Source organism: Vipera ursinii (assembly GCF_947247035.1).
Source record: "Vipera ursinii genome assembly, chromosome: 9".
Taxonomy (NCBI): domain Eukaryota; kingdom Metazoa; phylum Chordata; class Lepidosauria; order Squamata; family Viperidae; genus Vipera; species Vipera ursinii.
Window position 1 is genome coordinate 14,232,024 of NC_139523.1, and position 27,800 is coordinate 14,259,823.

Below are 27,800 nucleotides of genomic sequence, written 5' to 3' on the forward strand. Positions count from 1 at the left end.
CTATCCACAATCCCGTGAAAGGACATGTATTCTGATTTTCAGATACAATATTACCTGATGTAAAAAAAAAATCATACAATTCAATATATGTTTACTTGAATATTCCATTTCACAGGTACACAATTTTTACAGGTTATTCTTACCCGGTAAGACTTAGTGACTTGCATAAATTTCTCTAAATTTCTGAATTGGAAATAAACCCTGCTGTAAATGTTCACCTTTTCCTTTCCCTGCAGAAATGAACTAGGTGGACATCCACTGGAGACATTAACACCCATTTGCTTTTAGCAATTTTCCTTTAATCTCACTACAATAAACGCAGTGTAGTCGTGGGATCATCCTATTAACAATACAACTTGTATAGCAACAAGCAAGACACTTCAGGCTGATATGGCCAGTAGTCATACCTAGAGATACTAAAAATGCCAATTTATGAAACTGGTCCAGCATTGCTCAAAGCGTCAAAATCCCGGCCTTCGCTGCATCTTATAACAAAGATAATATATAAAGGACAGCGTCTGTGTATTCAAGTGAGGGAAGCATCTTTTATTCTTCTTTGAACACAAGATTATTTATTTATTCAGTATAGTTGCCCATCTCAATCTAATTCACCTGTAATCAGACACTAGGAACTTCTGTCAATAATTGCTGCATTTTAGTTCATTATCTTCATATTAAGACTGACTTTGAATTGCACATCAGTGCAACTCACGAGTGAAATTGTGGATTTTTTTTCCTTTTTTTTTCCTAGTAGAGTTCTGAAGTCCTAGGTAGGAAATTCTGTTGCATCCTTTCAGTGGCTCCCTATAAAAATATTCTCCAGCTATGGAGTACACAACTAAAATTTCTCTGATCACCTTAGAGTCTTCATATTAAAACAGAATATCTGGTTGTTTTAACAGAAGTAGCCTCTACATGCTTCAAAATAAACAGTTTGTACCACTTTCGGAAACTGCTAAATATTTGTCCAAGTTATTCCATCTGCTCCCTCAAAATTTTTTTTTCCATACTGCGGTTTTGCTTCAAAATCATTTCTACAGTTTTTTTTTCAGCATATAAAAGGAAAGTGCTCATGGAACTGATCCATGAACTGACTCCTGATCCCATTTACCCTATGGAGAACGCACCTTACTGTGTAAAAGATACTTTTTTATTATTATTATAGTTGGAATTAAGATTTCCCATCTTTTTTTTATTTAATTCATAAATTAGAACTTCTTGGCTAGGATAAACAAGTCTCGTCTTAGGATCAATATGGGGCAGGTGGGAAGGGAGAAGAAATAAAACTAAGTCCCCAAGTTCTAATTTCATCTCAAATAAGTGACCACAATCCCCCTCTGCTACTATCTGCTGCTCCACGAGTCCAGGAAGAACCCAAAGCCGTCCTCGGCATCCTTGACTTGAGAATCTGGAGGAGAGAGAGGGACGAGTCCGTTTGCAGCTGCAACTTCCACGCGCTTGGCAGGAATCCAAGGCCCACTGGCCCACGGCTCGGAGGGAGCACATCAGCAACACGGCAACTATACAGCTTGCAGCTCTGAAGAAGCACTGTCCAAAGGTTGCCAATGGCATTCTATCAAGGCATCGTAGAGTTCTTCGCTCTGTTCCATAAACTGCTTGTTAGCTTCACTCACATCCATCTGGGGCATCGGATCTGCCAACGGAAGGAAGCCTACATGAGTGAATTTTGGAAGACATTTGTGTGAGTGCTGAAATACAGAATTCTTTGTGGTTTGGGCTGTTGCATCTTGATTTAATAAGCTCCAATGCCAATTTTACCTGCACAGGCAACCTCTTTGAACAGTCTACAAAACCAGAACCTCCGACATTGGTTTAATGTTTTGTCCAAATTGGACGAAACAAAAAAGGACGAAAGATTTCACTGAACTTAGTGCAAAGAGTCTGTTTGGGTAAATAAAATGCCTGAGTGTACAGCAACTGGGGAAATATACAGTTGTGAAAATTGGGCCATTTTCTATGTATTCATCTCAAGCACTGTAGCTTAGGAAATGATGGAGAGCTTTTTAATCCATTTGAGTGTAACTTTTGTTCCTCAAACTTTTGGAGCAAAGTCTTAGGAGAGTTACATACATATAGCAATATCACTTAGACTTATATACCGCTTCACAGCAGGGGTCCTCAACCTTGGCAACTTCAAGACTTGTGGACTTCAACTCCCAGCTGGCTGATGAATTCTGGGAACTGAAGTACACAAATCTTAAAGTTGCCAAGGTTGGAAACCCCTGCTTTATAGCTCTAAGTGGTTTGCAAAGTCAGCACATTGCCCCCAACAATCTGAGTCCTCAATTTACTAACCTAGAAAGGATGGAAGACTGAGTCAGGATCGAACTACTGGCAGCAGGCAGAGCTAACCTGCAATACTGTATTCTAACCACCCTGTCACCACACAAGGATGATGCAGCACAATCAAAAACACACTTTTGACCAACTGGGGTTTAATTCCCACTAGCAGCTCTATATTTGTAAATGCAAATACTTGCTTAGATTAGCAAATATATTTACTCATAATACATCTAGAGTATCCAATATTTCAACCTTTTCAAAGCTTTCTGCTGGCCCCAAAGTGATTTGGTTCGAATTGCCAAAGTAGAAAAAGAAACTAATATCTACTTCTAACGAGAAATTACAATAAGCAACCTTACCTTCTAATGCATCTTCACCCACTTCTTCATATGTCTGCAATAGTGAGAATTAAAAATTATAAAGGAATAAAAAAAATTGTTTACTTAGAAGCATTTAACACAAAGCTTTATGAAGACGTACACAAGATAAGGACTGCATAGTCTTGCTGTAAGGAATAATAATGCCTAGAAATCTTTACCCTCACCTGCATGGTACTCTGCGTGTAGCCATATTGTGGGTAGCTGTAGCTGTAACTCCCGGTGTTTTGATCATATCCCCAATGGGCATAATAGTTCTGATATTGCTGGTAGTATTGGTTATAGTTATAGTTGTACATGTGATTGTACTCCACCATCTTCAGCCGGTTACTTGGAAAAGAAACAAGGGTGGGAGATAAAGAGAGAGTCACTGACAAGGATTCTATAACATTTCTGAGCAAAATTTGATCTATGACAAAAATCCTGAAACTGCACTCATGTCATTCCAAGGCCATCAAATCTATATATTACTAAAAAGTCTGTCTGTTTGTAACCTTCAATTGGATGAAACGGTGCATCATAAGGCAACGATTTTTGAATCAAGGTGCCTCAAATGGGCTAACTTAAAAGTTTGTATGCAAAATCTTGGACTCAGGCCTCTAAAGGAAATGAAATTTCAAGGATCTTCAGACCAGTTGTATTGGTAAAGTTGTGCTCCTTACCGGCTTCCCACAAGCAAAGTCAATAGGGAAGCTGATAGGAAGTCAGAACTTGCTCCCACTGCTTTTTTTGTCCACCTGTGGCCATTCTGTTTATTTGTTTAGGTAAGGAAATATTACTGAAACAATGACCCAATGGGTCACAGGTTGTCCAGTAAATCATATCTGTATTCTGCTGAATAGTGTTTGTGGCAGCTTTATTCACTGCATCTCGTTATCTTAGGAATAGGGAAGCTGTGACACTCCACATGGGCTGAAATATAGCTCTCAGCATCTTCGGCGTAAGAGCAGGTTGGCTGGCATTGCTTGGGAGTTTGAAACACCTGGAGGCCCACAGGTTGCCTGAATTTCTACTAAGGCTTCCAGTCAAGTTTATAAGGTGGCTCTCCAAGGTATCCATCCTTAAATTAATGTACTCCTCTAAAACTTTTTGGATCTTTTAGGAAGTCATCATGGCTTCCAACGTAAGGGCAGAATCATAGTGTATGACCCAAACGAGTGGAACTGCCGAATTAAGCCCACCTTCCATCTATACTTACGCTTTTGGTATGGCAACGCTCAACCGTATTGGCTTAGAACCAAGGCCGACAGCTCCCTGGCACTCTACTAGCGCTCTTTTTTGTTCCAGTTCATCTGAGAATTTCACAAAACCATAGCCTCTGTAAAAACACAGAATAAGAAACAGGAAGGTAAAAGGGAAGGCAAGCTTGCATGGAGTCTATGGAGATTCCCAATCATGCAGGTCACAGTAAGCTTGCACTTTCTAAGAAGATCTAGCAGAACTATCTGAAGTGCTGTTGGCTTGCTTGTAACACTCATTTTACTATAAAGGGAAATATACGCTCCCTGGAGGCCAGGGGCTTCAAAACATGTTTTAACTTACACTTGATATATCGCAGAGGAAAAAATGACTATATGTCTATTTAGGAAATCATATTTATTACATTAAAATTTAATGACACTGAAAATGTGGTTTTTGTCTTAGCTTTTCAATGCAAATTGTCAGGACTATTCTCTCCTAAAAGGCTTAGCTTTCTTTTATAAAGGCTGACAAGATTCCCTCTATGAGGAATGGGCATGCAAGAATTTTGTTAGTCTAGAACAGGGGTAGGCAACCTTGGCTCTTTTATGACTCATGGACTTCCCAGAATTCCTGAGCCAGCCATGCCAAGCAACCAAAATTTGATCATGTGACTGCGGAGATGCAGTCATGAGTGTAAGAACTGGCCAGAAGTCACTTTTTTCAGTGCATTTGTAACTTTGAACAGTCATGAAACAAATGGCTGTAAGTTGCAGACTACCTACACCAGCATAGCTCAGGAATTCTGGGAGCTGACGTCCATGAGTCATAAAAGAGCTGAGGTTGCCTACTCCTGACCTACACCAAGTACAGATACACGAAAGAATAGCTGCAAATGTTCTGAATAAAATAATCTGTGCGCTGGGATGGATGCTGGCAGGTTATTTTAACTCTGTTGGGCCACTGCAATGAATAAGCCCTCATCACACAGTTCAAAGAGACATCTACCATAATAAATAAAAAAGTTAAAGAGATAATAGTTTACACTGGACGGATAAACTACCGAGGCATCAACACTTTTACACATCTCTTACCTCCATGCCCTGGATTAGCATCTTAATATTAATTACAGATAAGTATAGAATTCCAGCTAAATCTTTTCAGATTTGTCTTAACCATCATATAGAAAGAAGGAGCATTTTTATACAAAGACAGCTTTGCTTCATCCATTGCAAAACAGGAGGAAACAATGCAAAGCACATGTTAGAACAGCTCACTTGGAAACGCCCGTCTGATCCACGACCACTTTTCCACCCCGACATGATGGGTATACTTTTACAAAAAATTCATATATCATCCCGTCATCAACATCAGGGGAAAGATCCCCAACAAAGAGGGAATACTCTGGGCTGTGGAAAGAAAATAGAGAAAGAATAGGAATTGTCCAAAGCCAGCCGTCAACAAAACTCAATTAGCACCTGTAAATTATTTTTAGGAGATCAGCCAGGAATGTTCAAATTTGGGGTGGGTGGGTGGGTACAATGGGCCTGAAATCCAGTGGTCGCATTTTTGCAGAATGATTGCAGAGCTTCAACATGTCCCAGCCCTAAAAAGGCAGCTGTGAGGCATATAACCAGTCAGAACACTGAGAAAGCTTTAATATTCAATCATATTTAACACCATCACCATCTAGGTTTGTTATAGTCACCCCCCTTGAAAAATCTGCTCACAGACATTCTTGGAAATAAAAAGTGCTGCTGGAGGCTGGTGTTTTGCTTTGCTGGAGGTCAGTTCCTACCAGCTTTTTTAAAAAGAGAATTTTGAAGTATTTAAGAACTCAGGCCAAAGAATCTGGTAGGTAGGAGATAAATGCATATGGTGCCCTCTGTAGAAAAAAACGGGAACTACAGGGAAGGAAGACAAAATGAATTAAAACCTATTTTAACTCGTGCGCCATAATTTTAAACTTTCTCTTTAAAAATGCAGCAGGAGGCTGTTTCCTTCTTTTTTTTCCAAGAAAATCAATGACAGTTGTAACCTGTAGTTGTGCTCAGTCTAACCAAAACTTTTAAGCCAGTATTTCTCAACCTGGAACTTTAAATTCCGGTGTTTTTGCTTCCTAGGGAATTTATGGGAGTTGAAGTCCATACACCTTAAGGTTGCCAACGTCAAGAAACACTGCTTTAAGCAACTGCTTAATTTCATTTTACATTCTCCTGTCTCTCGATATCTCCAAATACCTATTCAGAAACATACATAAGGAAAAAGGGCTAAATTTATTTAGGCACTTGGGTGAAAAATATGCCGAAAAGTTCTCTTTGTGAATTTTCTTAAGGCAAACCCTTCCCTTGGAATACCCTTTAGTTTTCAGTGTAAGTGTAAGTTGGAACTGTCCCCATGTGGTATCAAGGAGCTTTCTACCATCTGCTCTCCTGTGATAAGCAGAACTCCCAACAACTTTTCATGATCTGCCATAAGTACTTGTGCTTTATTATAGACAGTTTCACTTCCTCTATCTTAGTTAACTTCTGAACATTAAATGATAATAGTTTTAATAACAAGATATGGAAGCTATTTTCATGTTCCTAAACCAGGGGTGTCAAACTCACCACGTCATGTGAGCCTTGGTGGAGCAGTGGGCTAATGCCTCAAGTAACACCAGCTGCCTGCAATTAGTGCAGGTTCGCATCCCACCAGGCTCAAGGTTGACTCAGCCTTCCATCCTTCCCAGGTAGGTAAAATGAGGACCCAGATTGTTGGGGGCAATTAAGCTGACTTTGTAATAATGCCGCTTGGGGTGTGTGTGAAAGCCCTAACAAGCAGGCATATGCATAGAATGAAGGCTACTGCTAAGCTTGTAAGCCGCCCTGAGTCTTCGGAGAAGGGCGGGATATAAATGGAAATAAAATTTAAAAAATAAAAATAAATGTGACGTGTCATGACGTATCGCAACTTTTTTCCCCTTACCGAAACCGGGGTGAGCGCGGCTTCTGCGTGATGCATCTGGCCTGTGGGCCAGCAGTTTGACACCCCCAGTCCTAAGCATTTCATTGAATGGCAGTCTTTACTAATACCAGAAGAAACCATAAACAGGGCTCCAAATGCTTTTACAGTTCATAGAAACAGCCTCAAAGTTTATTGATGTTTCCACCACCCCACGCCACCCAAATATAATCTAGACCAGTACTTCTCAAGCTTAGCAATTTTGAGATGTGTGGACTTCAACTCCCAGAATTCCTTAGTCAACATTTTCTCCAGTTTGGAAAGAAGAATGAAATGGCTTTTCTAGAAGAATGAAATGGCTTTGGCATGGCACTGCTTTTCAATGGACTAAAACACGCATGAACTAAGGGCTCAGTTCTTTTGGAATCCAGGCTATTGCTGCCATTGAAACTTAATAGTTTGCAGAGTTTGAAAGGTGCCACAATCCTCTTTGCTGCTTTAGCTAAGAAAGTGATTGCTGAGGCTGCTATCAGTTAATAATATGCACTGGATAATAGCAGAGTTAGCAACATAAGCTGGAAAAACATGTTGTACAACTGCCAGGGAATTTTCATCCACTAGCAGGACCGAGTGCCAAAGAATTGAGGCCTTTGAGCTATGGTGCTGGAGAAGACTCCTGCGAGTCTCTTGGACTGCAAGGCGATCAAACCGGTCAGTCCTAGAGGAGATCAACCCTGACTGCTCTTTAGAAGGCCAGATCCTGAAGCTGAAACTCAAATCCTTTGGCCACCTAATGAGAAGGAAGGACTCACTGGAGAAGAGCCTCATGCTGGGAAAGATTGAGGGCAAGAGAAGAAAGGGACGACAGAGAATGAGGTGCCTAGATGGAGTCACTGAAGCAGTAGGCGTGAGCTTAAATGGATTCCAGAAGATGGTAGAGGACAGGAAGGCCTGGAGGAACGTTGTCCATAGGGTCGCGATGGGTCAGGCATGATTTCACAACTAACAACAACAACAACAAGCAGGACCACATAACCCCACTGCTTGGGACGTTTGTGTGAGGATTGCCCTTCATGATTTTCTTAGGAAAAATAAGCTGAACAACACACTGGAGCCCCATAAAAGATAAGAACATGGACATGCTTCTCTTACGAGTTTAGCTTACCTGTTATCAGGCTGTTTCCCATACGTGGCATAGTTTAATTTAAAGCGCTTTGTCTGAAATACAAAGTAAAGATGCAAAAACACAATTTAAACATGACAGTTCAATAGAAATAACAACTACAGAGTTTTAAAAAGTAACTTGAGTTTTGCTACACCGTGATATATTTGTACACACTGAAACATGTTACTGTGATAAGCACCTTCCCTTACTATTCTGATTACTTTGACGGACCTAAACACATAACACCATCTTGTGCAGCAAGATGGGTGGAAGGTGACTTTGAGGCAATCACCAGGAGACTGCGAGCTCTAGTCCCACCTTTGGAATGAATATTGGCTAGGTGTCTTTGGGCCAATCATCAAGAGACTGTGAATTCTAGTGCCACTTTAGGCATGAATGCTGGCTAAGTGATTTTGGGCTAATTATCAGGAGACTCTGGAGTTCTAACCCTGTTTAGGAATGAAAGCCACTTTGAGTTGAGCAATATGCAAAGAAGGCAGGATAAAATATATCTTGCCTTCATTATTTTTATACACTACTCAAATAATTCAAGATGGGAAACATACTAATACCCCTTCCTCTCCCTATTTTCCCCGCAACCCCAGGAGGTGAGTTGGGCTGAGAAAGATGGGATGACGATTTAGAAATTCTAATGACTTAAGTGGGGCTCCCACACAAATGTGGGTGCTTAGGATTTAGCTCGGCTTTTCAGACGAGCTCCTTTACTTACAGGGGTGGCACCAGGAAGGGGCTTCCCGTTGATTTTATGTAAACATTTCTCTGCTGTGGCCAGATCAGCAAATTCTACAAAGCAATAGCCTGCTGGAATCCTGGAAGGAGAAAAATAGGTCATTCATTGCCTGTGTTTGTGCGGGCCAGTGAAAAATGTTGTGGAGAATAATGCTACCAATGTTTACTAGCCACAATAGCTATATATTACCTCCGGTGTCAAGGCAGTACGCCTCTCAAATCCCAGTTGCTGGAAAACACTAGCAGGAGGGCGCTATTGCTCTCATGTCCTGCTTATGAGTTTCCCAGAGGTATCCCCTTGGCCACTGTGGGAACAGAATGCTGGGCTAGATAGGCCTTTGATCCAGCATAATTCTTCTTTATGTTCTGTTTTACTGCAAAGTGAGAGATCAGGACTTGGCAATCATATCTCAAACAACGTGTCAATTATGTTCTGCAAGAGAGGCCATAGAGATGGCGACCAGGATGACAGCTTTTCCAGTAGTGGCAACCTGTTTACAGAGTGATGTTCTCAAGACAAATTAAGGCGGCATTCATATAGATACCAGACTGAAATTACATGCACTTGAAAAGGAATCATTCATCATCTGTCTCTTGATTGCTTTAACAATTTTGGCAGAAAAGTTTTTTGGGGGGTGCTCCCATTCTTAGAAAGGACGAGAGGGAGCTACAATCAATCAGTGAAGAAGACTGATCTAATGGGCTGACTCTGGATAAGCATCGGGATTAATTAGCAGGGGACCACTTTATAGATGCCCCAAAGTCATAACATGGCTTGTTTAATTTTAGCCTAATGTGGAGTAGGAACTATATAATATACCATAGTTTATGCTTCACATAGCAGTTACAATATAGTGGCTTATTCAATAAACCATGGTTAAACAGTGGTCTAGCGCAAGGTAGGAATTAAAGCAGTATCCAAGTCACACAATCTATAGATGGGTTTAAAATAACCTCTCCTTGCCACCAAAATATATGTATATCAATAGCCAATAAATGAAAAACAACCCAACAATCTATTCTGAACATGCACATCAACAGCCAATAAATAAAAAACAAGCAAATAACCCCATCAATCTATTCTGAATATACACATTAATAGCCAATAAATAAAAAACAAATCAATACCCTGTCAATCTATTCCGAATTATCTTCACACTCAAAACTAGTTGTCCCATAGTAGCAAAAGCTCTTGAAATGAAGTTCTCATCCATATAGGGCTCCAGCTAGAGAGAGAGAGAAAAAATAAATAAATAAGACAAGAGTAACATAATGCAGCAACAATAAGAATGATATAATTAAGTGCCATTTAAGAGATGCAGCTTGAATCTTCTTGCCTGCAGGAGGCTGTCTAAAGTTATCCAGGAATACACCTGTTATTAGAACAAGCTTCCTGAAATGAAGCTAATAAACTCTTTGAAGAAAGAGAACGTGAAGCTGCAGTAGTTTTCACATTTCCATGCTGTCAAAACATAGCTCCAAGCAAATCAAATCAAATATAGTGGAATGATGGAAGACCCAAGACATCTGCATGGCCCTCTACTTTGTTAAGCATGAAAACATTTCAATGATAGCTAAACCATCCACAACAGAGATAAAATTCTCTACCTTTGTGTACTGTCTTTTAAAAAATATCTAAAAGTAAGGGAATCACGTAGCCTGTCTCTGTTCCATGAAACAACCCATCGGTATTATAAAACCGCTACTGAAATTAAAACTTAACGTGTGTTACTGAAATAAAAACCTTCTTCCTTTGTTGATGTCTTTACTTCCTTCTCCTTTTGCATCCCTATTTGAAACTGAACATGAAAGAGCTCTGTGCTACCTTGAAACTGAACACATTTATGTTGGCATTCATGGGCCACCTCCCTCATTTCAAAGGCACGAAGTGTTGCCGTAGGTGGAGGAGACTACAAACAGGATTACTTCAGGATAGCACTCTGTGCATTTGATGGAAATTGACAGATGGAAATTTGGCCAATGTGCAGATTTTTTAAGTGTTGTCCATGAGTTTTTGGTACGGCACCCAGTATGTTGATTGCACTGGGACCACCATGGTCTATTATTACTGTTTAAGTTTATTATGGTAGAGATCCAGACAGTAGTTAAAGTATCAGGCTAGAAAGAAGACATGGGCACAGGGTGGGTGAGTGACCTTGGGCCAGTCTTTTTCTCTCAGCCCCTGCAAGGCCTTGGGGGAGCAGTGGGCTAATGCCTCAAGTAACACCAGCTGCCTGCAATTAGTGCAGGTTCGCGTCCCACCAGGCTCAAGGTTGACTCAGCCTTCCATCCTTCCCAGGTAGGTAAAATGAGGACCCAGATTGTTGGGGGCAATTAAGCTGACTTTGTAATAATGCCGCTTGGGGGGGCCCAAAAGCCCTAATAAGCAGGCATATACATAGAATGAAGGCTACTGCTAAGCTTGTAAGCCGCCCTGAGTCTTCGGAGAAAGGCGGGATATAAATGGGATTTAAAAAAAAAAGGCGGCAATGGCAAACCACTTCTGAAAAAACCTTGCCAAGGAAGCTGCAGGGACTAGTCCAGGAGTCAATGCTGACTTGAAGACACACAATGAAGGCTACTGCTAAGCTTGTAAGCCGCCCTGAGTCTTTGGAGAAGGGCGGGATATAAATGGAATTAAAATAAATAAATAAATAAATAAATATAGATAGATAAACATGTCTCAGAACAGAACAGAACAACAGAGTTGGGAGGGACCTTGGAGGTCTTCTAGTCCAACCCTCTGCTCAAGCAGGAGACCCTATACCAGGGGTCGGCAACCTTGGCTCTTTTATGACTCGCGGACTTCAACTCCCAGAATTCCCGAGCCAGCATAGCTGGCTCGGGAATTCTGGGAGTTGAAGTCCGCGAGTCATAAAAGAGCCAAGGTTGCCGACCCCTGCCCTATACCATTCCAGACAAGTGGCTGTCCAGTCTCTTCTTAAAAGCCTCCAGTGATGGAGCACCCACATCATTACGGCCACCCCTTTCCAGAAGCCTCTGGGCTTACGACATCCTCCCCCCCCCAAATCAAAAGCCCCAGCAAAGACAGGGCAAGCAACCCTGCCGCTGGGAGCCATCCAAGTCCCACCGGCTCTCCCGCTCTGGGAGCAGAGCCGGGATTTGGGGGTCTCCAAGACCACCCCCACCACCCCACCCCAGCAGAGGGGCGCCGTCCGGCTCTCGGGGGGGGGGCGGAGGGGGCGCTTCTCATTCTTTCTCCAGATCCAACCACCCAGCGACGGGCAACTGCACGACTCCGGAGGGCAGCCAGCCCCATCTCCGCCTGGATCCGCGAGGAACCCCCCACCCCTCCCCGAGAGGGTCTCCTCGCATCCAGCCCCTCGACGGCCTGCGCGGGCCCCGCTGGCCGCCCCCTCGGCTCCCGCCCCCTCGGAGAGGCCAGGGCAGCGAGCACTCAGCCCAAGCTCTCTTCCCGCCAGGAGCTTCCAGGGAGGCGGCGGCGGTCGGGTCAGCCGGGCGCCCGCCCGCCTCCCCCGACCCACCCGCGGCTCAGCCCCGCCGCCGCCGCCGCCACTCACGTCTCCCATCCACAGGCTGGCGGCCATGCTGCTCTCGCCGCTCCAGGGCGGCCGGGCCGAGGGGCGGGCGACGGGGAAGCCTGCCCCGCTCGACCCCGCCGCCGCCGCCGCCGCTTCACCGCGCTTCCGCGGCCCCACCTGGCTCTCTCCGCCGGCGCGAGCCCGCTCCCCCTCCCGCGCGTCTGGGCGAGAGGCGGAAGAAGGCCGGAGCGGCGGCAGGGCCCCTCCCCCTCGGCGCTGCGCACAGCGGCCCCTGGCGTCGCGGAGGAGTCTCTGCACAGCCTGTGCTTCGGGGACCGGCTGGGCTCGGCTCTTTTTTTTGCCGCCTTGGCCGGCCTGAGGGCTCGGTGGGGCCGGTGGCAAAGGGGCTCGGCGGGCGGGTTCAAGGGGTTAAGGGATTTCCCTCTTGCCCCGAAGCTTGGTTGACCTAGCGAAGGGGTAGGCAACCTCGGCTCTTTTATGACTCGTGGACTTCAACTCCCACAATTCCCGAGCCAGCTATGCTATGCTATGCTGGCTCGGGAATTCTGGGAGTTGAAGTCCGCGAGTCATAAAAGAGCCAAGGTTGCCGACCCCTGACCTAGCGCCTTTCTACATGGTGGGATCCGAGGGTAAGTACTGTCAGCTAAGAGAAGAAGAAGAAGAAGGAGGAGGAGGAGGAGGAGGAGGAGGAGGAGGAGGAGGAGGAGGAGGAGGAGGAGGAGGAAGCTGTCTGAGGTAGGTTGTTTTATCACCCAAACTAGCACTGATAATGTTACCTAGTTTGGGTAATGAAAGGTCTGCAACGGGGGTCTTCAAATTTGGCCCTTTTATGAGTGGGGGACTTCAACTCCCAGAATTCCTCAGCCAGCGTGCCTGGTTCAGGAATTCTGGGAGTTGAAGTCCACCAGTCATAAAAGGGCCAGGTTTGAAGACACCCCCCCCCCCGTCTGCAAGAAAACAACCAAGTTCAGAGAGCACCGAGGACCTCATCATTTCAAATCTGAGCTACAAATATTCTCCTTTATTGGTTCTTTTCTGCTCTTTCCTTCTACCTTTCACAGTATTATAGACCACTCAAGAGAGTAAATTTGTAGATTAAACTGTTCAGTGAATCCATTCCAATCACTCAATCCAATCTAATCCACAGTATTATATCTTAGCTGTTTGTACGACTGTGTTTGCATCACTTTGAAACCATCCTTTACAATTTGCCAGTAGAATTGTTTGGAACCTGGCTCAATATCCCAAAACAAACAAACTCACTTGGAATTCCAGCAACAAAGTTTTATTTAAAAAGAAGCGTTTGCAAAGGCTTGGTGAACTGAAACACACACACAGGAGTTCAGTCACACCTCCAGGAGCTGTTTGACACATTTTTATATCCTGCTCCGGACGCAGATTCCCCCCTCCCCTATCGCACTCAACGCCCCTTCCCTAATCATCCGAAAACTACTCCGGGCTGCCTAAAACCACTGTCCCTCCCATGTTCCAAGAAGCCCCTTTTGTACACATCCTATCTATCATCAACTACCGTAATTTTCTGTTAACAATGCTTGGCTGTATTTCCTCTGTATTTCCTCTGCTTGTGGTTTAGGTTAGCTACAACTTCTGCTTTTCTTATTTGTATGAAATTTACTTGTCAGAGTTTATGACTTTCAGGTGGCTTCTTCTATCGATCTTTAGACTCATTAGAAATTTCTGAATAATAATCTATATTCCTTTCAGAATCCAAGGGCTGGAAGGGACCTTGGATGTCTTCTAGTCTTCAGAATGTATTTTTTACTGGTATCTCTGCAAAATACATTGCAACCCATCTCTAATATATTTAGGAAGAAATTGGGTTTATTGGCCAGATACGCCTTGACTAGGGGTCTTCAAACTTGGCCCTTTTATGACTGGGGGACTTCAACTCCCAGAATTCCTCAGCCAAACAACAGAGAAAATCAGTGGAAAGGTCAGGGAAAAGATGAGAGTCCTCCATCTGGATTATATTTACATCTGTCTGGACTATATTTACATCTTTCTTGAACTTCTTTTGAAAGAGAATCAATGAACCGGCCTCATGTGGGACTAGAACTCACATCTCCAGGTTTCTAGTCTAATGCCTTAACCAGTTCAAAAAAACTGGCTCTTGTAATTACAGGTACCACCTCACCTTTAACCTAGACACAGATTGTTGTTTTGGAATTCCTTTGTGGGTCCTAGTCAGCTTGTCTTATAAATATACTTTAATCTTTTCCGAATGTTAATTACTTGAATTTTTAAGATTGCTTGTTTGCAGACCACTCACAGACACATTTTTGTACTGCTCTCAGACTAATAAACAGACTGGGTGAATCTCTGCATTCTTGTGCCTAGGGGCAGGGAGGAGATTGTCTTAATGACTGTGGAAACAGATTTTACTTCTTAAGTTTCAGTTGTTGGAGGTTTTTTCCTTTTTAAAAACCACCATTGAAGCTGATCTCTTCAGAGTGGATCGGTTTACAGCCATAAAATAAAATGCCAAAAATGGAAAATTCTGATAGCGATGGTGGGAATGGACTTAGAGAGAAAATGGCACCATTTCCAATTACAGCATGTAATCAAAAGCTATAAACTTTTATGAGCTGTCTCCACCTTTCACCCTCACATCCAAGACAGGGGTCTTGTAAAGTACTGGGCCAAATATTTTTCTTTCCTTGACCGTTTTTTGGAAATGATTAGCATGGCTGGCTGGGGAATTCTGGGAACTGAAGTCCACATATCTCAAGGTTGCCAAGATGGAGAAACTCTGCCCCATGGCTAGTGTCATATGGGTTGTATTCTCCTTGATCTGCCTTCTTATAAATCACAGGTGGAGAACTATGGCCCTTTTATGACTTGTGGACTTCAATTGCCTGGGTGTTGAAATCCACAAGTCATAAAAGAGCCATAGTTCCCTACCCCTGTTTTAAAAAAAAGTCAAAGGGACAAATACTGTATCCTGCAAATATTCTGCAAAACAACTAGTGTTAAAACAACACAGAAAAAATCAGTGGAAAGGTCAGGGAGAAGAGGAGAGTCTGGACTATATTTACATCTGTCTGGACTATATTTACATCTTTCTTGAACTTCTTTTGAAAGAGAATCAATGAACCGGCTTCTTCCTCCCCCATCCACTCTCTCTCCCTTTTCTTTTATTCAGCTTTCATTCAAAGCAGATGGTGGTGTTGGCACTTTTGTATTTGTATCTCAGACAATTGTGGTGGTATTATCTGCCAGTCCTCCTGCAACCTGATCCCTTTGCTAGTTTGGCAGAGAAGGTATCCATATGGCAGCAGTTGGCTTTTGGTTGTTCCCAGGGTTCATTTAAATGATCCTTTTTAGATATTGTTTGGCTGTTGAGGATCCAGTGCTTTAGATCTGAGGTCCCCAATCTATGGGCCGCAGCCCACTACCAGGCCGTGGCCTCTTGGCCGCCGGGCTGCATGAGAAGCTGGGCAGTGCACACATGTGTGTGTGTGCTCACCCCCCCCATACCACCATTGCCACAAGTGTTGTGTGGGCAGCAGCAGCCCCGCTAGTATTGCAAGGATGGCAGCAGCGCTGCAAGTGGAAGGTGGGCCGCGGTGAGATCCTCACGCGGGGGAGGCGGCACGATCCTCACGCCAGGGGGCGGCATTGCTCCAGGCTGCTGCGCAAGCCTCGTCCAGGGGTGGCGGTGCAGTCCTTGTGCCAGGGGCAGCATCACTGTGGGCTACGGTGTGAGCCTCGCATGGGGGTGGCAGCGCAAGCGTCGCACCGGAGTGGCAGTGCTGTGGGCCATGGCGTGTTCGTGCTGGTGGTAGCATCACCAGGAGCCTGGAGGTGGCAGCACCACAAGCCTCACACAGGCACCACCATAGCTGAGAGCCTCGCATGCATGCTCGCAGTCCCATTTGCGTGGTGCACATGCTCGCAGCCTGTTTGTAAATGCGTGTGCACGTGTGGCCATATTCACGTTTGTGCATATATGTGTAAGGTGCCTGCCCCTCCCTCTCCCACTGGGCCGCCAAAACAAAAAAGTTGGGAACCCCTGCTTTAGATCAGCTGCGCTCCAACAAGCTTCCTCAGATGTACTAGGCTGCAAACCCCATCATCCCCTGCCAGCACTCCCATTCCTTGTGGGTGTTGGCTTGGTATTCTGAGACTTGGTTGCACCAAACCTCAAGACCCCAGCATGAGAAGTGACTCTGGTTCTTATGCAGAGATGACAATCTTTCTCTATTAAGGTAGCATGCCATTCTCCCAGGGACAAGTTCTTCCAGGCTACGTGAAGGGATGTGCAGGGCAAGGAGAGATAGTGGGGAAGAGGGCCAAAACTGGATGGGACATCCATTCTTCTTCTATGTCCATTCCTTTTTTTCTCTATATAAAGGTAATCCTTGACTTACAACCACAACTGAGTCCAAACTTTCTGTGGCTAAGCAACATGGTTGGTAAGTGAGTTAGATTTGGCAAGCGAAGTTGATCTCTCTTTCCTCTCCCTCCTGCATATATGTGGTGCTATGTGTACATGCCAAGTTCCGCCAGTAGTAAGAATTCTCTGGAGTTCAGAAAAAAAATCTCCTGTGCTCAATGTTTGGCTGTCTTCCAGATTGTCACTCAGTTGAAGACCCAGCCTTCTCTCGGAGGTCTATTTAAAGATGAGTTTGAGTTCATTACTGTTCAGAAGGCAACAGAGAGGGATGCCCAGAGCAGGAAGTTCAGGATGTTTGACAACTCTGGGGCAATCATTATTCTGACCTTCTTTTCATTGGCCCTCATACCTGGATGGGTATGTACTGTATATTTCTATGAAGATATAGCAATGGAAATGGGAGGGTGTAGACTTCTCAAAAGTGCTATTTTGAAAGGCAACTGGACTGGGTTTTTTTTTCCCTTGAGGAAGAAGAACAAAATGTTTCATTTCTCATCCAAGAAACTTCCATCAGTTGTGAAATTCATCAGTTGTGAACTGATGAAGTTTCTTGGACACTTTTGAGACAACTATGACCTGGATGATTGAGAATCTCCATTTCTTGGATATGATGAGATGTGGTGCTGGCGACCAGCTTGGCTGGCTTCAAAAAAAGTGCTAGACCAATACATGGAAGTTCTGGGAACCTGTGGCTATTAGTCTTGCTGTGATTGCTTCTGAAGGACATCTGCTAGGAGACTTGTGGGCTTCTGTGTGCAGTTGATTGGCCACTGTGAGAACAGACTGCTGGATGAAATGGGCCAGGAGTCCAATCCAGCAAAGTGTTGCTTATGTCCTTATGAAGAAGGAGCAAAGCGTAATGGTAGGCTTTTTTTTAATGGAAATTGATCCCTGCCCAAGCCGTCTTGATCAACCAAACTCCCCCCAATGTGGAATATAAATTCAAGAAATATGCTATTATTGTTGTTATTGTCATGGCATTGTTTTTTTATAATAGCATCATCAACAATGCAGGGTGTCTTACTATGAAGAAGAAAACAAGTCTTCAGGTGCTTAGGGCAGAGGTGTCCAACCTTGTGGACTTCAACTCCCAGAATTCCCCAGCCAGCCATGCTGGCTGGGGAATTCTGGGAGTTGAAGTCCACAAGACTTAAAGTTGCTAAGATTGTACATCCCAAGCTTAGAGGGTGAGGAGTCTAGGAAGCCTCCTTACAACTAGTCCATGTTGTTCAACTTTGATGTGGGCAGAAAACTATGTGTGTTTACTTCACTCAAAAGTCTTGGAATCTCAGAAATCCACTGCTTCTTCCAAACATGTGCTGCCCTTCATAGCCCATTCTTCAACTAATTCCCTCAAATGTGTCTATAAGAATCATCAGTTGGTCCTTGCCAGGGATGAGATGTTAGTTCATTCCCTGAGGTGAGATTGGTCTGCTTCACTGACCTGATGCAAGGGCGGGTGTTGTGTGTGTGTGTGTGTGTGTGTGTGTGTGTGTGTGTGTGTGTGGTGGTTGCAACTAAGACTGCAGAGATGGAGCTGGATTCTCTTACACATTTGGACAGTAATGAAGTCATACGGAGCAGGAAGAACATTGACGTGGCTAATTTTCTCACCCTGAAAAGTTCACATTGACCTCGTCAATCCTATTTCACCTTGTAGACTAAGCAAGTGAGACTAGAGCAGAGGTCTCCAACATTTTGGGCACCAGGGACCGGTTCCATGGAGAGCGATGTTTCTGTGGACCGGAGGGTGCATGGTTTTGGGTGCTGCCTGCATCCCGGGGATGGGGCTTTGCTTGTTTGTGCAGACTGGTATCTGGCATGCTGCGCCCCGGTATTGGTCCACGGACTGGGAGTTGGGGACCCCTGGACTAGAGCATTATAGAACACAGAAGTTGGACCCAAAAGAGGTGATATGATAGCAATATTCCAATATCTCAGGGTTGCCACAAAGAAGAGGGAGTCAAGCTATTCTCCAAAGCACCTGAAGGCAGGACAAGAAGCAACGGAGGGAAACTAACCAAAGACAGAAGCAACCAAGAACTAAGGAGAAATTTCCTGGCAGTTAGAACAATTAACCAGTGGAACAACCTGCCTCCAGAAGCGGTGAATGCTCCAACACTGGAAGTTTTTAAGAAGCGACTGGACAGCCATTTGTCTGAAATGGTATAGGGTTTCCTGCCTGAGCAGGGGGTTGGACTAGATGACTTCCAAGGTCCCTTCCAATATCATCATCATCATCATCATCATCATCATCATTAAAGAAGAAGAAAAGATGGCGAGTCCAACTAAGAGCACCCACACCCCAAATATAGCTGATAAAGGTCCCAACCACCCTAATTGGAGACCTGGGGGAACATCCAGATCTTCTGATCTTCTCACAACACTATTTGGATGTTTCATGTGGCTATCTGGGAGTCCCATCTCTTCTACCTCTTACTTTCTTATTGTAGCCACCTGCCACCCAGGAATTGCTATGTCAGTATCTGAGTGACATTTTAAGAAAAAGAAAAAGAAAAAAGATTTGAGCTCACTGTTGCTCATGCACTGCTGGGTCTCTGTCTCTTTTCCAGGTGGCATCTCAGGCATGTTCCTACCCTTGCCAATGTCCCGCACAGAGTCCCCCCTGCCCTCTTGGCAACAGCCTTTCGCTAGATGGCTGTGGTTGCTGCAAGGTATGTTCCCGGCAGCTTGGGGAGCTGTGTTCGCTGCAGGAACCTTGTGATCCCCACAAAGGGCTCCACTGTGACTTTTCCAAAACCCAGAAAGACGGAGGCATCTGCTTAGGTGAGTAGTTTGCTCCTGTTCTTCTCCTTTTACAAGAGCCTAATTTGCACGTCACGGATAGCGATTGTTCCACCCCATTTCTGTGCTGGTCTCCCAACTTCCCGCTTTCTGGGGACCAGTGTGGAATAGCAATGAAGAAAGGTAACGATTGAAGATGTGGCCTTTCCCCGCAAGCTTTTGGCCAGGACAGGGTTTAATCAGGACTCAATAGTATGGCTGGTCTGGCACCTAGTGGGAAGAGTTTTGTTTTGCTCTTTTTATTTGTTGTTGTGTTAAATGAGAGAGATTGCGGGGGGGGCAGGCAGGCAGACTATGGCAAAGGAGGAGAGAGTGAAGAATTGGCTGTGCCAAAAACTAATTAGGACATTGATTGTCTATAACAGGGGTGTCAAACTCAATTTCATTGAGGGCCGCATCAGCATTGCAGTTGCCCTCAAGGGGCCGGGTGGGTATGGCCAGGGTGGGCATGGCCTACTGGGTGGGTGTGGCTAGAGTGTGTATGGCCTACTGGGTGGGCGTGGCCAGCTCTACATCGTTCGCATCAAGGGTGCCTATGGGGGCCTGGGCAGGAGTGGGACAGATCTGAGGGTCTCTGGCAGAAGGAGGGTCTCTGGGCCAGGGCCAAGGCAGTGGGGGATGTTCCCTCACTGTTTCCAGGATGGCTTCATGGGCCACATGAAATCACTTCGCAGGCCGGATCCGGCCCCCAGGCCTTGTGTTTGACATGTCTGGTCTATAAAGACTGAATGTTAAAATAAGCAGGATATGTATAAGCTAAAAATTATTGATAAAGGTAAGAATGTTATTTTTATTTAATTGATATAACAAGAATGGGATTAAACATGAGACAGTAAATACTAAGGGAAAAAGAGAGGAAATATTTAATGTGGTAGTTTGAGACTTGTACTAAAGATACTTGTAGGTCACTGAATTATTGATTAACTCAGCCACTGCGTCGCTTTTTAAATGCTTAAATGTAACATTAGAAAATCAATAAAACATTAAAAAAGAAGAAGAAGAAGAAGAATTGGCTGTGCCTAGCTTTGAAAAATGGGAATACAGTAGAAGGCAAAATATGATAGCATTTTTCAAGTCCCCTGAAAGAATATTGCACAGAAGAAATGTCTTCTGGATCACCCCAAGACATAGGGCCAAATAATGTTCTTAATTTACAGAATGGCAGATTCTTTCTGAACATCAGAAAAAGCTTCTTAACATCAGTTTAGTGGAGCCAACCGTGGGGTGGTGGTTTGGTGGGTTCCTTTCGGGGATGTTTTGCAGGTCAAGATTGGATGCTTTGATTTGGATTCCTGCAGAGAATTGGATCTAATGGTTTAAGTGACCCTCCCCAATACTCTGAGGCTACAAAAAGCTTGTCCTTTGGTGGGCTTCGGTTATAAGAAGATAGATTTCATCTGCACTTTAAGGGCAAAAGCATTGTCCAGTTTACAGGTAGTCCTTGACCGCCACTGATCCCAAGATTTATGTTGTTAAGTGAGTTTTGCCCCACTTTACAACATTTCCTGTCACAGTTGCTAAGTGAATCACTGCAGTTGTTAACTTAACCCCGGGTTGTGAAGTGAATCTTGCTTCCCCACCGACTTTGCTTGTCAGAAGGTCACAAAAGGTGATTACCTGACCCTGGGACCCTGCAAACGTCATAATATGAACCAGTTGCCAAATCTGTGAATTTTGCTGCAACGGTCGTTTATGAAAAGCGGTCATAAGTTACTTTTTCTACTGCTGTTGCAACTTTGAATGGTCACTAAACTGAACTGTTGTAAATCGAGGACTCCCTGTGCTGAGATGGATAATGGGCTGAAATAATTGCTGTCTCTAGATATGAATGATCTACAACAGTATTTCCCAGCATGGACAATCTTAAGTTATATAGACTTCAACTCCCAGAATTCTTAGCAGTGTCTATGCTGCCTGGGGGATTCTGGGAGTTGAAGTCCAATAGCTCAAAATTACGCCAGTTGGGGAATACTGTTCAATACACTTCCCGTTTCCTTGGTTTTACAAAGCCATAATTCTATGTTCCAAGATTAATCTCTTTTAAAAGACTTTAGTGTGTATGCATTCTGTTCAGAGGGGGGGAAAAAACTCCAAATGATCCAAACCAAACTAAAGCAAGTATTCATTCATTTCCAATCAATGGGAATTTGAATGAATGGAAATGCATCTATTTTTGTTTTTATTGCTCTGCAGTGGGAGCATTATTTGGCATGGAAGAAGGAGAACTTTAGTTCATTCAAAGGTCATGAAGAGTAGCCAAAAAGAGAAAACATTAATAAAATTGTAAGTTTTATTTTGTTTGGATAAGTGGCAAGTCTGCGTGTCCATCCTTTAGTACAGTATACTAAAAATGGCTACCCTTTGACATGGAATTTGGCAAGCTGGGGACTAATACACCGGAAATGTCATGCCATTTGATTGGAAAATACCAAAGGTTACAGACCTCAGAATACTCACTGGATTGTAATGAAAATGAATTAATTAACGATTAAACTGTCTAAAACCAAAGAACCACGTCCTGCTATTAAGGATGGATTTGCTGACATTCGACTGCTTTTATAGAAAATACGGCTGTATTTATAATAAAATACGCAGAGCTTTCCATTCTGTTTAACGCTACCCAGTGTAAGTGTGGTGATTGCTTGTGTGCACTATACGCGCATTCTGTGTTAAGCTCCCTGCTCACACATCCCTTTGTGTTCCTTCTCCAGCTCATGAAGGTTCCTCCTGTGTCGTGATGGGCAAAACCTATCTAAACGGAGAGAGCTTCCAGCCCAGTTGTCAGCTGCAGTGTATCTGCATGGATGGGTCCATTGGCTGCACTCCCCTTTGCGCTGGTGGGGCACGTCTCCCTCCCCCCGATTGTCCCTTCCACCGCTGGGTAAAAGCACCGAACAAGTGTTGCGAAGAGTGGGTGTGTGAAGGGAGCCGTCGAAAGACCCCTGACAAGAAAGGTACGGCTGGCGAGAGGGGAGAACTATGAACAGGGACCGAGAGGAGGCACTGTAATTGCTGAATCAAGGTAGATCTTATGGCTCTGTTGAACTCACCTTGGATGAAGGGTCAAGAGAAAGCCAGGGAAGCCCAAACAGTCTTGAGGAAGAGGAGAATGAGATTGTTTTATGCACTTAGGACTGGTAGAAGGGAGAGGATCATAAGAAGTTATAGAGTGGCCGCTTCCTGTGCAGAACTACGGTATTTGTCAGGGCTGGGCAATGTTGAAGGAAACCTGCGTCGTTGAACAACCTTAAAACAAAATCTTGAAACAGAGCCAGGAGCCTGCCCACCCTCTTCCAAAAAAGAAGAAAAGGGCAAATGAAAAGAGCTCTTCAAGAACAAGCAGAGCTGTCCAAAGGTTGTTTCTTCTCCTTCTCCTTCTCCTTCTCTTTCTCATTATTATTATTATTATTATTATTATTATTATTATTATTATTATTATTATTATTATGTTGGAAGGGACACTGGAGGTCATCTAGTCCAACCCCCTGCTCAGGCAGGAAACCCTATACCATTTCAGACAAATGGCTGTCCAGACTCTTCTTTTAAGAAAAAAGGAGTCCACTAGACAACAGAGAAAAGGGAAGGATCGTCAGTCAGAAAGTTATGTAAACTCTTGGCTGAATTCATACACCATGTTAATGTATACAGTATAATGTGATTTGCTTGGATTTGGTTTAATGGACTCCGTTGAGTTGCATTGATACGTCCAGAGCATGACATAGATTTACAACCTGACCACCCAGATATTCTTCTCTTTACAGTCAAGAGAATAGCTTTCTCATCAGTTCAGAGATTTTAAAAAAGAAGCCTTAATTAGCTATTGAACTGAGTCCTGAAAATGAAAACGTCCCAGCTGCTAATAATAGACATTAAAATTTTTGGAGTAGAACAACATTGTCGCCAGCAATCTCAATGACTTTTCAGAAAGAGATATTTCAGTATCTGTCTCTTGCTGGACAATCCTTTAAAATTCCTCTGTAAGTGGCCAATCTCCCATATGTGTAACTAATTTCTAATGCTGTTCCTCTTGGCCATAAAGTGGATTTTTAAAAAAATATTCACCCCCTCCAATATGGTGCATTATTGCAGGATGAGATGAAGCCAGTGTGGATTTAATTCAATGAAAGTCAAGTCTTTAAATCAGTCTTCTTCAGCTTGGTGCCTTTCAGATGTTTCAGGCTGCCACAGCTTGGCCAAATGGATGAATGAGGTTAAGGCAAGCTGTGTGAAAAAGAAATCACATCTCTTTTACTTTTAATTTTTAGAATTTGCTCATGGAAGTTCTTTTGCCCATCTCAGTTTACAGGAACAAACTTGCCGAGAAGCATGAGTTAAAGCTTAAGTCCACACTGAATAACCTTCAGGTGAACTGCTTGGTGCAGACCACTGAATGGAGTGCCTGTTCTAAGACTTGTGGGATGGGCATCTCTTCCCGTGTTACCAATGACAACCCTCAGTGCCAATTGGAGAAGGAGAGCAGGCTGTGCTTGGTTCGATTCTGCAATGCCTCTCTGGACAGGAGCATCAAGGTACAGTGGAAATTGAGTGAAGTGGGTGCAAGTGTCAGATATCAACTTCTGCAAGGGGATGGGAGGACGGTTGGCGGGACCAGAAATGATTGAAAGAAGCTGGATAATTTATGTCAAGAATCTCCTGAGATTAGTAGGCTGAATTGAACTAATTTTCATTGAGGTGGCAAATATATCTGATTGTACATTACAGGGAGGAGCTGGATGGCTTTCTTGGACCTGGGGGAAAAATGGCAGAATATGGGCGGTGTTGGTTTGATGGGGGAAGGGGCCAGCAGTGGCATCTTGATAGTGATGGGCAGAGGGAGGGACGTATGACAAAAGACAAGGCGGTATCTAGTACTAATTTTGCTTTTCAACTCTCTGGGCTGAACCCCACTACCTGGTTGTCTGATCCTCAGTGGGCCTACCTAAGGCGGCTTCTGCTTAAAGCCTAGTTAGCCTGTAATAAAATACTCATCATTCTGGACTTTATCATATCTCCATGTTTGCTCCCTAGCATAAGAATAAAGGCCCAATTGATTGGTCATCCCAGGCACCTGATGAACCCTATTGATTTTCAGAGGAAACATCCCTTTAGGACTTGGTGAATGGGTTGACCAAGGTCTTAGTCATCTCTTGGAATGAGAGGGGGGCAACAGCCTTGGGTTGAATTGTACCTGTTGTATTCATTTTAATTAGATCAATTGGAAGAGGTTATCAAGGCCCCTCAGTCCAGCCACTGCAGTTTCCAATAAAACTTCCTTCACAAATTCTATCCAGCATCTCCAGCAAAGAGGAAGCTGGAGCTCACGTCTTAGTATGTTTTAGATATTTTTGTAGTTATACATGCTGAAAGATCCTGCAGAGGATGATGGATTTTTTGCATAATAAACATTTTGTAAGTAGAAAACTGAGCTAATAGAAAACTGGAGAGCTGAGAGAAAATGTGCTTTGGATTGTATTTTTCATATTTATGCCCTGCTTTTCCTCTTATTAGTTCAAGATAACAGTGTTATGGTGTAGATATTATTCTCGTGATAAACCCTTAACATGGGTTTGGTTGAGAATAACCCAAATGGCTGAACTGGTTGAGTGGTTCAAAGATCCCAACTAAGGACAGGTAGTTTACAATAGTCAAGGCATTTCTGGTTTCTGGTACTGTAAAATAAAGCATTTTCAGAACCTTGGAGAGCTCCATATAGGAATACAGGTTTGTTTTAAATTAACTGTGAAAATTGTTGTTTTAGCATCTGTCTAACAGAGGGGTGTCAAACTGCCAGCCTGCAGGCCGGATGCATCACCAGGAAACCGTGTCCACCCCATTGCCAGCAATGGGGAAAAAGTTCCGATACGTCGCACGACGTCACATGAAGTCGCGAGTTTGACATGTCTGATCTAAAACCTTAAAACAGTGCCTCTCAATCAAGGCCAATTGAAAATGTGTGAACTTCACCACTGAGCGTAGATCACCATCCTCCAGACATTTTATGATTTTTTGCAGTTGCAATCCTGACAACATGTGTTACATACCCAGAAAGATTTCACAAAGCTGTTCGTTATCTGGAGCTGAAATTAGTGTTGATGGTCCCAGTTCCAGCCAAAGTTTGAATATAGACGTGGTAGTCCAGGCAAGACAGTTGATGTTTCCAGAAAGGCAGCTTAAAATCCACAGATGGATAAACACAAGGCCAGATTCTCACGCACATTGTTTTTCCACTCAATTGCTGTAAAGCGTTGTCCCTTAAACTAAAAGGTCCGGCTTTCACCTGATCAGAGCCTTGGTGGAGCAGTGGGCTAATGCCTCCTTAAGTAACACCAGCTGCCTGCAATTAGTGCAGGTTCGCATCCCACCAGGCTCAAGGTTGACTCAGCCTTCCATCCTTCCGAGGTAGGTAAAATGAGGACCCAGATTGTTGGGGGCAATAAGCTGACTTTGTAATAATGCTGCTTGGGGGGGCAAAAGCCCTAATAAGTAGGCATATACATAGAATGAAGGCTACTGCTAAGCTTGTAAGCCGCCCTGAGTCTTCGGAGAAGGGCGGGATATAAATGGAATTAAAATAAAAATAAATAAAATAAATCATCTCTGGTACCAGAGCCTAGGTCCTCACAGTTGGATCTGCCTGGAATCACAGCTCAATCCTTCTCTCCTTCTTCTGATGCAAAGTCACATATGACAGTATGGATGGTATGATAACCATCAGGTTGAAAAAGGCCGGGATAACTCAGACCCCATCCAAGCTGACCCATATCTGTTTTTAATTTCTTTTCAGAAAGGGAAGAGCTGCCTGCGAAAACCTAAATCTCGCGAGGCAATCCACTTTCAGTTCACCGGCTGCACCAGCATCCACTCCTATTGGCCCACATTCTGTGGCAGCTGCACGGACAATCGCTGCTGTACGCCACGTATCACCACCACAGTGAAAGTGGAATTTCGGTGCCCTGAGGGAGAGTCGTTTGTTCGAAAAATGATGTTCATCAAGTCTTGCTCTTGCCACTATGACTGTCCTGCAGATAATGATGTCTTTCTGGCCAGTTACCACCGGTCAATGGTAGGGGACCACTTCAAACTAAAGAATCAGTAATGCTGGATCCTGCTCCCACTTTAAGCCCAGCAGATTGAATGTATCTAAAGATGTATTTGCTGATCACAAATGATCTGAGAGGCTTCATGTCCAGAGATGAGTAAGGTATATCTGGCGTGCTGCATTCTAAGGACTAATCTACTTGATTCTCCACCAACCCCCAACCCAATCTTCTCTGAAGACCCAGATTCCATGTTCTTTCCCCTATGAAGTATGGAAAGCACATTGATGTGTCCTATCTACATTTGGTTGCTGAATTCTATACTAGCAGTTGTGCTATATGAATGCCTATCAGCTCTTTCCTTCACATAATCTTGGTCATGCACAATGAAGCCCTTCAGAAAAATGTTAGCTCACAATGGCCTAGTGTCCTCTTGCTGCAGATGTTGAACAAGCATGCAGAAATATGTTCAGAAGCAAGTGAAGAAACATATTCAGAAGCTAGTGGCAACGAGAGATTTGGAAAATCTTGAACGATATGCATATGTAAAAAGGTTTGATCCTACAGAATGCCTGATCTGCTGAAAAGCACTGATTTGGACAGCCTACATCTCTGCAGTGGATTCCTTCATCAGGCTATTGGAAGATGTGCATTGCAGTCTTGAAGTGATTTCCGATGACGTTTGTTCTTAGTGATCACACAGTCATTCATAAAATTGATCCAGAGAGTCTTAGCTTTCAGAATAACGGAAGAACAAAGTTGGAAGGGACCTTGGAGGTCTTCTAGTTCACCCCCCTGCTCAGGCAAGAAACTCTAGACCATTTCAAACAAATGGTTGTGCTCAAGGTTGACTCAGCCTTCCATCCTTCCGAGGTAGGTAAAATGAGGACCCAGATTGTTGGGGGCAATTAAGCTGACTTTGTAATAATGCCGCTTGGGGTGTGTGTGAAAGCCCTAATAAGCAGGCATATACATAGAATGAAGGCTACTGCTAAGCTTGTAAGCCGCCCTGAGTCTTCGGAGAAGGGCGGGATATAAATGGAATTAAAATAAAATCTCTTCTTAAAAACCTCCAGTGTTGGAGCACCCACAACTTCAAGAGACATGTCGTTCCACTGATTAATTGTTCTAACTGTCGGGAAATTTCTCCTCCGCTTGAGGTTGCTTCTCTCCTTGGTTAGTTTCCATCCTTGATTAGTTTCCTTCCATTGCTACCACTTCTCAGCTTTCTAGGTTTTCTTACCACAGTAATTTTCCTTTCATTCTTTTTTCCCTTTCCCATATGTACAAATCTGTTAA

General features: G+C 43.8%; 2 protein-coding genes across 3 annotated transcripts; one reads left to right on the plus strand and one right to left on the minus strand.

Annotated features, from left to right (window-relative positions):
- Positions 1 to 74: 74 nt before the first annotated feature.
- TRNAU1AP (tRNA selenocysteine 1 associated protein 1) lies at positions 75 to 12,478 on the minus strand. 2 transcript variants are annotated; one of them, XM_083369642.1, is made up of 9 exons: positions 12,261 to 12,478; positions 9,847 to 9,944; positions 8,699 to 8,798; positions 7,969 to 8,021; positions 5,138 to 5,269; positions 3,880 to 3,999; positions 2,849 to 3,011; positions 2,664 to 2,697; positions 75 to 1,654 (listed from the first exon to the last, which is right to left on the minus strand). In XM_083369642.1, the coding sequence occupies exons 1-9, from the start codon at positions 12,285 to 12,287 to the stop codon at positions 1,521 to 1,523; spliced, it is 861 nt and encodes a 286-aa protein (XP_083225768.1). In that variant the 5' UTR covers positions 12,288 to 12,478; the 3' UTR covers positions 75 to 1,520. The 2 variants fall into 2 exon arrangements, with proteins under 2 accessions (XP_083225768.1, XP_083225767.1); XM_083369641.1 differs by having other exon boundaries at positions 75 to 1,672.
- Positions 12,479 to 16,840: 4,362 nt separating this feature from the next.
- On the plus strand, positions 16,841 to 26,560 carry LOC310644246 (CCN family member 2-like; the record flags this gene model as incomplete). The annotated part of the gene is made up of 5 exons (XM_083369074.1): positions 16,841 to 17,016; positions 19,233 to 19,446; positions 22,176 to 22,418; positions 23,764 to 23,993; positions 26,249 to 26,560. Exons 1-5 carry the CDS (start codon positions 16,951 to 16,953, stop codon positions 26,558 to 26,560), a joined length of 1,065 nt encoding a protein of 354 aa, XP_083225200.1. The 5' UTR covers positions 16,841 to 16,950.
- Between the last annotated feature and the right edge of the window lie 1,240 nt (positions 26,561 to 27,800).

Bases quoted from the DNA above. Each gene is read 5' to 3' on its own strand.
- TRNAU1AP (XM_083369641.1), bottom strand. From the start codon at position 12,287: ATGGCCGCCAGCCTGTGGATGGGAGAC. The intron at 5,270-7,968 runs GTAAGCTAAACT...TTCTTTCCACAG, and splicing joins GGGAAACAGCCTGATAACAG to CCCAGAGTATTCCCTCTTTG. The intron at 2,698-2,848 runs GTGAGGGTAAAG...TCACTATTGCAG, and splicing joins ACACGCAGAGTACCATGCAG to ACATATGAAGAAGTGGGTGA.